This window comes from Triturus cristatus, chromosome 1_2, assembly GCF_964204655.1.
Source record: "Triturus cristatus chromosome 1_2, aTriCri1.1, whole genome shotgun sequence".
NCBI lineage: Eukaryota > Metazoa > Chordata > Amphibia > Caudata > Salamandridae > Triturus > Triturus cristatus.
Genome location: NC_140580.1, coordinates 905,087,718 through 905,100,431, shown reverse-complemented (window position 1 = coordinate 905,100,431; position 12,714 = coordinate 905,087,718). Strand labels below are relative to the sequence as shown.

Genomic DNA, 12,714 nt, shown 5'->3' with positions numbered 1-12,714 from the left:
TATTCTCAGGGCGACCCTCAAAAAACTAGTGGAGAGTTTGTCTGCTTGTCTGAAATCAAGATACTACACTTCAGGTATGGTTGTGCAGCAGAACTAGCAACAAGCATGATGGGGACATCATCAAGGTCTAGCCAGAATGGACATTTCTCAGGCCATCATACGCTGGTGCAAAGGAACCATGGTCACCGGGGAGGTTTGGACACCAAAATGCTGGCTGTTGGAGGAAGTCCTATGAGTGATTAATGGAGTAGCTAATTTCCTCCTCTTTACCATCCTCATCTGACATTTGTGTCTATGTGTCAAATTTCCACCTTGATCAATGTGCACCAAATCTCAAAAATTAAAAGCATGATTCACTCACTGGTAATGGAAAGCAAAGTTATAGGTGGATCCCAAAGTACCCTTTTAACTGGGAACGCAATGTGGAGCGTTATTTGTGAAAGTCAAACTACTGAATGAAAGTGCAACACATGTGGTGGGCACTTATTGTATGGCACCTTTAAATGTCTTTTGTTGAATTGCTCCATTTTGCCTCAGCCTTTCATGAAATGTTAAGGAAAAAGTCATGGTCCAAAGTACGTTTGCTATATACATATTTTTGAGGATCCTGTTCACAGAAAATCGAAATAATGGAAATCTGCTTTCCGATTTCTTGTTCATGATTAGTGGGATATGTCGATGAAGCACAACATAGTCGCTTGTGATTAGCTAATGGGTTCATAACATTTTCTAAAATCCAACACTGTGTAGGCGGCGTCATAGTTCATGATTTGCAGAATCAACATCAACGTTCCTTGCTAGTCCCATACTGGGTGAAACATATAAACTCATTACTGAACCAGTTTATTTTATTTGACTGCATGAAACTAGGTAAAGTGACACCTCTACTAAAAATAAGTTCTAAAGGTGCAAACAACTTTCACACAGTAACATCCCTCCTGTCAAAAACTAAAGCCATAGACAATCGGGTAGCCTCTCAACTCCACCAACATATTTAGGAGAATGATCTACTAGACAACCTTTGATCAGGCTTTAGCAGCACAGAGCAAATAAATGATGATACACTATGCAGCTTAGACAGTGGAGTCTTATCCTTTCTCATCCTACTAGACCTGTCAAGAACATTCAATGCTATCTTCACGGCGGCAACCTCTATCATCTGAAAGATCAAGACGCCAGGGATCGAAGTGTTTTTTAGGAAGGCTGGTGGTGTGACCATATATTAAAGGACTAAAATATCCTCTGCCACATATTTTGAGTATATCATAAGTCACCTCAATATTGCAGAACCTTAAAAAGGAGCACTGCCGTTGGTATCCTTCCTCTATGTGGTCACGGAACCCCTTGATGACATGCAATATCCTTATGAAGGACTGCACGGGGTTTTATCCCATATATATTATAATACATTAGATTATATGATCTCTAATTCCAGTACATAAAAATACCCACTCTAGATGGATTATTAGTTACACTCTTCAAGTTATTGAAAATAAATTACCACTTTATACATACAACTGCTATATATGAAATTGTCAATTTCCCAAAGAAATGAAAGGATTCCTTACAACACCCATTTAAAAATTTGGACAACCCCCTCAGTTATTTAGGAAGAACAGGGCAATTTACTTGATGAATCTAGAAATGAAATTATTAACAAAGTGTCGGGCAGTAGGACTAGAAGACCTGATCAAGACGTTAATACATTAAGATCAAGTGGATTCCATAAAGAAAAGATATGAGCACAACAACCCCGGACTGTGATCGGGTAAAAACAAAAGCAGGAAAGAAGACATTGTAATATCCACAGAAATCAAAAAAACTTTGGAAAACCTAAACTGGCTCTTCCTTCTGGCTCTACTCAAGAATAAGGTGTGTACAACAATTTATCATTGGCTTTACTTCCGTATACTCAAGCTTGGTAGTATAAGTTAAAGTAAATGGTTAAGCATTAAAATCATTTAAAGTATAGAAAGGCATCAACGAAGGATGCCTTCTATCCTCACTGGTTTTTGACATAAATTTAAAAAGATTAAAAAAAATTATGAAGAAACAGACAAGAAATCAGAGGAATTAATATATGAAGATACTGAAATAAAGGCCCTTATTTAACATAGATGATATGCTGGTGTGGTAACCAGACCCATGCATCTCACGTAAAAAAAATCCTATTTCGCTATGACAATGGCAAATGCTGATAACGAGTGTGGTATGTGGCTTGCCTAATATCAGACATTGCTATGGATGCTTTATTCTAGGCCAAAATAATGAAGTGTTCAACAAATAAATAAGAGAAACAGAAGTGCCTACCTGGATGAAAACTGAACAACAATTAATTGAGAGCTCCCTGTCAAGAAGAATTCTTTTAGGAAAACTTCCTGTTATGAAAAACAACAATGCATCATTTTTAATGATAACTAGAAAAGTATTCTACAATATAAGCTGTAGACATGAATACGTACTAATAAAATTTGAGTAAACCCCGTTTTGGAACAATCATGAAATACCAATTAATTGGGAAATGTTAATATGAAGCCAATAAATCAAGACAGACACATGACAAATAGGCATGAAATCCTGACCTATACAGAACTTAGGCGGGGAAAACAAACAAGAAGAATCAGTCACATATATGGCAAAAAACTCTAAAGGAATACAGAGTAGGAGAATATGAGAACCTAAAATACCAGGAAGTGGGAAACTGCATTGAAGAACCTGAATGATAGACTTACAAGCAAAATGTCATAGCATAACCCTAACCATAATATTGCTTGAGAAATGTGTGCACAACATCATCTATGTTCAATAAAATGGTGCAAAACAATATGGAAACTGTTGCTTAAATATGTAGGCTTGCCTGAAAGGGGGAACTGGAAGCAGATACTTTGTAGATTTTTCCAGCTCTACAACTGGTTTACCCAGTAGATTGCCACAACAGAAAATCTGTTTGAAACTATACTGGCTCAAAACAATGAAAGAATAAAAGCCGCATATTACAGATGAATGCTGCAAATGTGGTAAAATAAGTTTATTTTAAAACACAAGCTGCTAGGCCATCTCAAGGCAGATCTGTTTTGGAAAAGACTCAAAAGAAAGTTGTTGTTGATACTCAGAGGGGGATATTCTTAAGAACGGGCGATAATCATCGCCAACCTAGGTTAACGCAATTTTACATAACGCCATCTATCGTGGGAAACTAACGCTGTGTTAACGGTGTATTCTCAAACAAGCCGGCAACAGGCGATAGTTTCCCGATAACGCATCAAATGTCCGCGTTAAATTTACCGGGACGCCGATAAAAAAGGAAACCTGAACGGGAAAAAACTGGCGATGGGCCAAACAGCGATAAAAATATCAGCGATATGCAGCGCCAGGCCTGCAATTCCTATATCCTTGATCACCCGTGAGAGGTAATTGAGATTAGTGTAAATTGGTGGTAATGCATGTTGTGTTGGCAGACTTGCAAGTTTTGTGGTGTGTGATTTGTGCGACTTTGGGATTCATGTTTGCCTTGTATTGCTTCTGGCAAATGTGTGGGATCAATGTGTATTACGTAGCCTCACAGCTGCTCCTCCCTCCCCCAAGCCTATTTACTAGTGTGCGCTGCACGGTTGCATCACTTGCACTCCTACGGCACACCATTGTCATGCGCGTCTGCGCATGTCCGCAAGCCTGACAACAACACTGTAATGTTGCCCGTTAAAGGTGGGCCACCATGTGTGTGTAGGCCTATGGTCAGGATATGGCGGACACAAAGACACACAGAGTAGTTACTTCGGTGGCCATCCCGGAAGTGAACCACGCCCAGAGCCCCGGGCTATTTATTCACACTCCTACGATGGACTGGCGCACGCCGGCCCAGCCCACTACGCTTACGCAGGGGGGGCGACATAGCTACATGTCCACGGTCTTCCCCACTGCCTGAGGTAACATGGTTGCATCCACTGTCCACAACACTACAAACACCAACCAGCAGTATATGACCACATGGACATGTCTGTGCTCTGCATACTCAAGACTGTCCAGCACATCACTGACACACTTTGCATTGTGTACATTCTTATTCATGGGTCACTTGCCTCCTTCGCACATTCTTGGTTTCTACCTCTCCCCACATTCTGCAATTGTGTGGCAGAGGGGCTATGCCTTAGTGGATGGTTTGTCTACATGTCTGGCCCCTGTTACCACAGTTACTTGTGTTGTCGTGTCTGGTAGGTGGGCATGTTGGTTGGCATGTTGTATGTGATTTTGTTACGTGTGCATTCCCACAGTTGTGAGTTGTATGATTGTGGGGTTGAGGTGTGTGGTGTGTTCCTTTGGTACTTACCAACGAGCAGTGCATTTCCATATGTGCCATCCTGAAAGCTCTGGTTGTAGGAATCATGCACACTGCCTGGGAAGTTGGCGACGACATGGGTGAACAGTCCCCGGTGGTCCACTATTGCCTGCACATTGATGGAACTCGTGTGCTGTTTGCGGTAACTGTGTGCAGTGTCGGCAGGGGGCATATGTAGGACATGTGTGCAGTCAATTGCCCCCACACATGAATATGATTTGATTCAACTATTTGAACTTGTAAAATGTTGATAGGTTTGATTAAAAAAAAGAAAATAATGTATTTATGTACTTCCCCTTCTATTGGCACTCTGGTGCGGTTGTTCTGCTCAAATACCCCCTAAGAAACCGTACTCTCTTACACACTCGTATACTTAAGGATTATAGCCATGCTGGTTCTCGAAAAAGACCCTGCAATAGGTGCAGGTCACACCCTAATCACTCACACCAAACAGCCCTTTACTGAATGGGCTCAGCAAAAGCAACAGACACAAACACAGACTTGTGTGCAGTGTTCACAATGCTCCCTCTACTGGAAGAACACGGGCATTAAACCAAATTAGAAGGATGATGAATAGGGCTGGCTGGCTTACACAAATAATGTCCACAGAAGTTTATAATCTGCAAGAAAACTTCTGCCAGCAATAGCCATCCTGCCAAGGTCTCCAGTATGATTCTAAAGAGAGGGCTCTAAGCAGGGCTCGAGTCGGAGGTACACGGCGTCCCCTCACTCTTTTTACAGGGTGGACGCCGTCCCCCCTTGTCAAGAGGTTGGGCCCCACAGAAATATGCTGAACTTGTAGCGGGTTAATTTTCAGACACCGGGACACGTTCAGCAGCACCTGCACGTTGCCTGCTTTCCATTCCCAGCAGAAACCTGCAGGCAGTGAGGGAGCCTTTTTTCACCTCCAGCTTGACCGGAGTTAAAGGGCTATCTGGCCTCCTTTTGTTTGTATGGGCTGACTGGCAGCCGCCTGGAACCTTACATTTAAATGAAAATGCCACAGAGGGAAACAAAGGCACACATCTTGCCTTCTCTTCACAGGTACTTAAGAGAGGCATGCTTTTGCCTTTGTTCTGTCCCTGTATATAAATGCAGACACTGTAAGACGGTCAGATGGGTTAGTCTGTCCCAGTATTTACACAAATAAATTAAATAACACTATTTTATTTCTTTTATAGCACTACGTCGGGACGTCATGAGATCATTTGCATATTGACTTACTTGGTCAGTCCCCCCACTTCTTTTTATAGGACTTGTGCACTATCTAATAGGGCTGGGTCCCTCCAGGTTTTAGACATGGCAGTGATTAAAAACGGACTTTGAAACAGGTGCCTACTAACCCCTATGTCCTTTACAGTCAAAACCACTAATCGATTACTCGACAACGAAGTTTCAACAATGTCCGTAAAACCAATTTAGGCAATCGAAATCAATGAGGCAGCCCTGATTAAATTTGACAAGTTTTTGTTTTTTCCAGGATATTGTTTTTCTGGATAGACTAAAGACTTCAAATTTCCAAAAAGTGAATTTCTTTGTAACAGGAGAGGTTCACTTTAGTACACCAGATTGTAACACTGCACTGAGTGCCATTTATTAGAAGTAATAGTTTCTAAACAGGAACTTAGAAACATTCATGAACTGACTCACCCTTCCCCATGATGATGCCATTAATGAATCAAGAGGAGTGTCAGTTGTCATGCCCATCTATGTGGCTTGGGCTGTTAATATGGATAGAGCACAATTTATGATCTTAAACCATTCACAAGAGAAGTTTTTATAGAACACAAATCCTGAAATGATGTATTTGAAGGTGCTTTCAAATGTGTTGATGAAGAAAAAGAAGCCACAGTTAAATAAAGTAATTGTTAAGGATCACACAATTTGATCAAGCGGGGAATCTGGGACTGATGACTAGTTTCACGGTGTTATACTGTACAGTTACTTCTATCAGCAAAACAAAAAGTTTCAGAGCTCCAACACCATTACACATCTTCACATCAACAGAAGGGAAGAGCAGTGCTTTGCTGCAGACAACAATTCATGGCAGAGTTCCACTGTGCAAGACTTTTGAATTACCCTCCCCTTTCCCCCATGGGGGAGGCACACATAGATTGACAATAGGAAAGGCCATTGGAATTATATGATTCTGTGGCTGTGGCAGTTTCTGCACAATTATTAATTTCTCAAATTTGGCACATAATTCCTCATCTGCCACATATCTTACACGTGTTTAAAAAAATTGTTGCTAGCTCAAACGGATGAGAAGTCACAAAAAAACATGGTGGCACATGTTGCCGTGCAATAGAATGCACTTTACAAAGGTTGACTGGTTACCTTTCAGTTGCTTATTGCTGTCGTTGGATGTTAAAGGACAATAGACATTGCTGCTTAATCTGTATTACTTCCTGCTCAAATTTAATTCCATAAATAACCACTGACCCAACAGTATCATTAGTACAGTTATTAATTTCTTTGTATTTCTTCATCTCTTTTTTTCACAGATTTCAATGTAAAAAATATAATTGCCACAGTTCTTTTCCTAACAAGGGTTATAATTGGATGTATGTCGTTACAACGCACACTTTTACAACGCATGCACTTACAACGCATTTTTTACAACGCAACATCCACTACAACGCATTCCATTACATAGCATGACACTACAACGCATGTTTAAAAACTACCTTTACAACGCATTCCATTACATCGCATACTACCTTTACAACGCATACCATTACAACGCATAATATTAAATTGCATTTAAGGTAAGTATTGGATAGTATAGGGGTAAAAATTACTATTCTAACTCCAGGGGGTGCAACAGTAGAGTAAGTGTTGGATTGCGTTGTAATGGTATGCGTTGTAAAGGTAGTATGCGATGTAATGGAATGCGTTGTAAAGGTAGTTTTTAAACATGTGTTGTAGTGTCATGCGATGTAATGGAATGCGTTGTAGTGGATGTTGCGTTGTAAAAATTTCGATGTAAGTGTAGTGCGTTGTAATAGTTGCGTTGTAAAGGTTGTTCACCGTTATAATTGCTTGATTATATCGATAAAACACATTTAGTCACTACACACCCGACTCAACTCTACAATCCAAACAAGCAGCCAAATGCCCCCAGGATTTTCTTAACAGCCCAACATGGAGATCATTCTTTTTAGTCTTCTCTCAAATGGTGCGTTTTACGCAGGGAACTCAAACGTTGGTCAACGCACATTTTGGTAGAATTAATGATTGCTGAGCACCTTCTTTAGGACCTAGACCACCATATCTTCTGTTTCTCAAAATATACATGTGTGGTTCGTCACATTGTCTCTATCTCTCTTGCCCAGTACACGCCTGTACATTCAACTGGTCACCTCGTCTCAAGTGGTGTCCATTAGTACCAGATGCGCAATGCTGGGAAGAGAATCAGGCAAATCCTATTCGGATTCGAATCCATAGGCCAAATCTGTTGTCGCTGTTAATCCTTAAATAAACCACAATCAACTGGTGGACAATTATAGTATCTCCCCTCACTGAGGCACATGCTTTCTTACTGCGGCACTCACCTCCCAGTAGTCATTCACACAAAATAGCTTAAGAGGGTAGGGAGTCTTTATGTGTTAAACTGGTAATAATGAGGTGAAAACCTTTGGCCAGTGTTAACATGTGTAAGAAAAATGTCAAAATAATGAAATAATATGATCACAAAATATTGTGCATAGTTTACCTTTTCTTTCGGCACAATTAAGTCAACTTTGCCACCTAATTTGGTCTTCCCCTTGCACATAATTCCATTTATCCTGGCTAATGGGCTCTTCACAATCTCTCCATCTTAATAAAGACGGTGATGCTGCAGTGCTGGGCAGCACTTCTCTGCCTCTCCTATCAAAACATGCAAAGGAGGTTATCCAATCGTGGGCAGCACAGAGCCCAGGAATCACTGGTTCATCTCCTTGACGTGTGTCTTCTAGAGTCTCAGGGCATTACCTCTGCATGGGGGGGGGGCTGTGGTGTAATTAGACCACTTGAGAAAAATGTAGCCTGGCTTGCCAAATCAATCAGTGTCTTGTGGCAGGACTGGGGGTGGGTGGAAAGGAATAAGAGGGACAGTAACAGTCAGACCCAGTACAAAAGGATGTTGTGTGGGTTTGGAGAAAACAAAAACACTGTTCTCCTTAAAACTGCCTTTCCCCAGAAAGGTTAAGCTGTGAATGCAGCACATATATATATATCTAGATCGATCGATCGATCGATAGATAGATAGATAGATAGATAGATAGATAGATAGATAGATAGATAGATAGATAGATAGATAGATAGATAGATAGATAGATAGATAGATAGATAGATAGATAGATATGACGTCAGGCTCTGTGAAAATTCACTAAAACCTGAGGAGTCATAGGGAGGAGGGGACATGGAAGATGGTTTGAGAGTACATCTTTCTGTAGGCTTAACTGCTCCCTGGGAATAGACTTATAAACAGAAATTCACTTTTTCCACCACTCTCGAGTGTCTCCCATTGGGGGCCTTGGCTTCAGGGCAGGCAGATGAGGGGCACGGGACTGCATGTGGAGTTAAGAGGGTGTAAGCATGCAGAAGACACAGTTTGAATCAGTACGAGGGTCCAAGAGGACCTTGGGCCTGACTCGAGCCTTCATTGGTTCGCCCACCTCTAGCATAAAGTTACCAGCCAGACGCAAGCTCAGGGCTTTGCACTTAAATAACTGAAGGACAGGGGTTGCCCTTGCTTAGGGTGGTCACTCATCCCATCCAACAAACCACTACTGTGGTTGAGCATGTCGAAGTGGAACCCGCAGGGCCGGCACTGAGGCGGTGCGATGGGTACCACCGCACCGGGCGCTGACTTTGGGAGGGTGCCTGTTTTTAAGTACAAAATGGTTTGAAAAGCACCTGCTACCGCGTTCCTTGCCTCCTGCAATTTTCAGGCAACCAGAATAATGTCAAGTAACTCTGGTGAATGGCGCAGAGAGATCTGAGCTTTGTCTAGTGAAAGATTTGACTCCTCATAAAGTAGCACAGGAGGTTAAAATGCCTGCTGCAAAGCATGTGTACCATGCTAATCACAAAGTGCATATAATGTAAATAGGTCAGTGCGTTACTGCTTCTGTCGAGAGCCCCTTTTGTTATTTGCAGTTTATAAGTTTAAATCCTAATACAGAACAGTGAGCTATTCACTATCATCAAAGAGCTGCATTCAAACTGCAAGTATAAATTAGAGTGTTATGATTTCTTTTCCAAGTCTTTCATCATCCAAATCTTGCGAATAGGGTTCAGCGGGGCAGAAATCTATTCTTATTAGTAAAGCCAACCCCCAACCATGCTGTTACGTTTTAAATTCTGAGTTTGTGCTTCTCCAGACCAAGCATTCTTAAATTATACCGTCTACCAGTAGGGTTGACTTGTGACTCCTACACCATGTAGTCCTGCGGCTGATGTAACATTTCCTATATACTGATCTACACACTCATGATTCATTGTCTCTATGTAATGAGCATGTGATGTAAAGTGCTCTGACACCTTACACTGGTATGAGTGGCACTATTCAAAAAAATGAATGCATAAGAGAGGAAGTGGTTATGGAGACCTGAGGGGCACTGTCAAAGGGTGCTAGTGAGGGAATCCGTGGAGAAAGAGGTCATTGGGGGGGTGCCAACAAGTATTGTCACACCGCGTGTCACCAGCGCTAAGGCCGGCCCTGGGAACCCGTACCCCACTATTAGGACTGTATCCCAATAATCATGACACTCTAAAAAATTTCAAAACTCCAGCATTTACCTCAGGCGGTTCCAGTCTGGGTTTATCTTGCGTAAAAAACACCCCACCCGACATCAGCGTATCAAACATAGAAAACTGGGATCCCTTCAATAACTGAGTTCTAGATCAGGGAAAAGTTAAAGGGTTTTATTACAGAAATCTAAAAAATCAACTGGTATAGAAATAATGCCATAAGGACTCAAGTGCAAAGCTAATGTAGAATAATCAATCCTCAGAAATCATTATGTCTAAAATGAGCAGTAAAAATCAAGATAAGGTTGCACAGTATCCCTATTAGCATATAGACAAGCTCAAACATGTTCTAAAATCTGTCTCGCCCCAACATCAAAGTGTTCTTATACACAGTTCTTGCATAGACAATTAGTTAAAGCTTGTATTCAGCATGGTTTGATCCCATGTATCAATTCATTGGCAAATCTGAATAATGCACTTTATTGGCATTATACATTAACATTATCCCATTTCTAAGAAAGCATCTTGCTTTTCTATCTCACTGCAATCCGGAGAGCCTTGGAGCAAAATATGCAACATTAAGCAAAGCCAGTTCATGAACGTGCAAAGCTTAACTGGACTACGGAAACGCAGCGGAAGAATCCCCGAATGTTGCAGTCTAGTACACTAAAAGTTTCATTAACAAGCCTTTGTATTCATGGCTATTGGAAAACATTACATCAACTATCTTCACTTCTGCAGAGCTTGTGGGGAAAGGAGACGCGCAGGGAAACCTGATGGGAAGTGGTGAATGCAGGAATGGAGAAGAACAGAGACAGAAGCCGCATTCATTCTATCCAGCATGGTGTTTTCACCAAAATGTGGCATAATTAGATCATGATAAACATCATTCTAAAGCTCAACTCGTTTTCATACATTCATATTTCATCCTTTGCGTATTGGATCCAACAAAAAAATTATAAATACTGAATATTTTTTGCTACAAAAATATGAACTTTAAAAAACTTTAGGAAGCATTCATGGGAGTGCACAGCGACTCTATTTTAGGCATGACCGACACTTTTTTGCATGCCAGATGAAGCATGCTGCATGAGCTGAGAATGAAAGGGCTTACTTTTGTGCGCTCACCTTGAAAGTAGGAGGTGTCTTGTTTCCTATAGCCAGGGCTTTAAGTGGGATGAATAAACTGGGGGGTCTCTCATAGGGGCGTGGCCGCTGTAAATTAAGGGCGTGGCTTAAAACACTTAAGCTAAAATCTGTATTTAGCATAGTGTGCTGCCCCACTGGGGGCTTATTTACAAGGCCCTTGCGCCACTTTTGAGTCATTTTTAACATGGGAAAAGTGACGCAGAAGTGGCGCAAGGGGCTTGTAAATCTGCCCCCTGGTATTTTGCTGCTTCTGTCCATTCATCCAGATATATAACACAACAAGAAACTTTACACCTACAACAAGCCAGGACTATTGGCTTTGTCAATGGTTGTTAGTTGCATAAGATAAATAAGCAACAACTATCACTTCGTTGTATATAATATTGAAGATGCTACTCTTCTTGTGGGCGAAGATGTGGCGTAAGGCTAGAGCAGCCCACCTTCCAGCTGAGCCTGAGGTCCTGTCCTTGTGTAAGGGAACTGGTGCTCATGTAAAGCGCTCCGAGTTTGCCCTATATAGAACTGAAAAATGAGTCTATTTGAAGTTACATCAAAGGCAGTGACGGGTTGTACTATTGCAGAGTTAAGGTTTCTTTTGTTTCACCCTTTGGCTAAAAATGGAGAGCCCGATACGGGTCCGTCTCGGCACCTGCTTTTAAAAACCCAGGACCCGGCACACTCTGAGCCCTGCCTATAGTGCAAAATAATTCGTTGTAACTGTCTCCTAAGCGCTGGCGGCCCGACTGGGAACAATTCCCCACCACGGCTGAGAGACACCTGGCCCCACCAACCACAGAAGACACTGTCATTCAACCTAAATTCTCACATGCTGAAACCCTTCTTGGAAAGCTGGAGTTGTGCGTAAACACGAAGCAACAGTTAGCTATATACAAAACACTGAAAATAACTACACAAAAATTCATGCACCATACTAATCTCTGCCTCGTGCAAGCAGGTAGGAGGCGGGGGAGGGGGGAGCAGGTAGCGCTCACCTGGTGGGCAGTTGCTACAGCATTTGTTCTCGTATTCATGCTGTGTAGGCAGACACTGCAAAGCAAAGCCGGCCGGGCAAAGGAGCAGCAGTAGGCAGGACAGCCGCAGTGGGGAGGCCGGGTGCGAGGAACCTTTAGCCCCCAAGGTCAGCATTATCCCCGTGAATGTCGTCGTCCTCCCCGCCGACGGCGATCAGAGAAGTGTGAAGTCGAGGCGCTCTGCAGGTCTGTTAATCATTCAATCTCTGGGCAGTTACTCACAGCCCAGCGCCGAGTGGGAGCCGTTCCACGCGCAAGCCGCTTTATACATAGCAGGGAATTTCCCCCAACCTGCCTGCCAGGCACTTCCCCTCCGCTCGAGACGGCAGTTACGTAAAGTGCGCCGAGGCGGTTTTATTCTTGATAGTGAGAACCAGAAGAACGTCGGCACGTCTGGAAATAAAAGGAAATATAGCATTTGTGTTAAAAAAAAAAATATATATATATATGCTCATTGAT

The 12,714-nt window shown here is 42.1% G+C and overlaps 1 protein-coding gene across 1 annotated transcript in view; it reads right to left on the bottom strand.

The window, feature by feature from the left end:
* The window catches only part of TNFRSF4 (TNF receptor superfamily member 4), a 101,034-nt gene extending 88,541 nt beyond the window's left edge, over nucleotides 1-12,493 (bottom strand). The window contains exon 1 of the mRNA XM_085615290.1: nucleotides 12,217-12,493. Within this exon, the coding sequence (XP_085471416.1) occupies nucleotides 12,217-12,370 (154 nt within the window). The 5' untranslated portion in view covers nucleotides 12,371-12,493. The remainder of the gene's footprint in view (nucleotides 1-12,216) is intronic.
* Nucleotides 12,494-12,714: the final 221 nt, after the last annotated feature.